Raw genomic sequence first — 1,068 nt, forward strand, 5'->3', positions numbered from 1 at the left:
TATGATGGTATTGATACCAGAAGTCTGAGAAATTGAAGATCCCCCAGAGGGTGTGCTGCCTCCAGAGCTGGTTTTTGCACTCTTGTCCCGCTCCGCCTCAATTTCAACATAGTCATTAACTGACTTTGAATTTGGCCACCTGCAACAATTTGGTTTACTCTAAACATTTTGATGGCTGTAAATAATTTCCTAAAACATCAAATTCTACAACTAAAGTGCACCTTCAAAAATGCAGATCTCAATGTAAAACTACTTTATAATCTTTTCTATACATTCTAATAAACAAAAATAAGAATATGGCAAATTACAAGCCAACTTCAATCCTTACGTACCCTTTCTTTTGCATGTATTCCAGCTCCGCATGGATGGTGCCATTTGGTAGGCGGTGCTTTTCAGTTCGGTGCATGGGCAGTGGCGGTGCATTCTCTTCTGGTGGGTACTGTTCAGGCAACTTAGAATCTGCCCGAGACCCTCTGCTCCCTCTACCACTTCCAATACTATTGCCCCCACCACTTCCACTACCCCCACCCCCACCACCACCTCCACTTACACCACCACCACCACCACCTCCACCACCACCACCACCTCCGCTGCTACTGCTGCTACTGCTGTTGCTGCTGTTACTACTGCTACTACTGCTACTGCTGCTACTGCTACTACTGCTACTACTGCAGCTACTACTGAGGTTGCAGTTCCCTCCTGTAAAGAGAAGTATAATCAATAAATTTCACACTTTAATTCAGGAGTAACCTTTACTCCAAACACGTTAGCATGCCTGAAGTCCTACCAATCAATAATGAGAAAATTACAAAACCATTTCTGTAAACACACACACACACACAAAATTTATAGTTACCTGTATGGTTGATTGTGGCAGCAGCAACTTCCACCTCACCATTAATTATGAGATCTTCACTCTTCTCCTTGAAACCTGCAAAAAGATGTGAAAAGTCATCATGAAATAAAATCAATTAAAAGGCGTTTATAACAATTCAGCTCTGATTTCGAGAAGAGATATTTTAAAAATTATCATGGAAGTACTATTCATCACAAACATCTGATACATAA

The 1,068-nt window shown here is 41.3% G+C and overlaps 1 protein-coding gene across 1 annotated transcript in view; it reads right to left on the minus strand.

Annotated features, from left to right (window-relative positions):
* LOC113822936 (macoilin) overlaps nucleotides 1–1,068 on the minus strand; it is a gene marked incomplete in the record, with an annotated part of 19,072 nt that overhangs the window by 6,667 nt on the left and 11,337 nt on the right. Inside the window, 3 exon segments of the mRNA XM_070117033.1 lie at nucleotides 1–139; nucleotides 333–699; nucleotides 857–931. The exon segment at nucleotides 1–139 is cut by the window's left edge and continues 36 nt beyond it. Coding sequence (XP_069973134.1) covers nucleotides 1–139; nucleotides 333–699; nucleotides 857–931 — 581 coding nt within the window.

This window comes from Penaeus vannamei, chromosome 39 (genome assembly GCF_042767895.1).
Source record: "Penaeus vannamei isolate JL-2024 chromosome 39, ASM4276789v1, whole genome shotgun sequence".
NCBI classification, from domain to species: domain Eukaryota; kingdom Metazoa; phylum Arthropoda; class Malacostraca; order Decapoda; family Penaeidae; genus Penaeus; species Penaeus vannamei.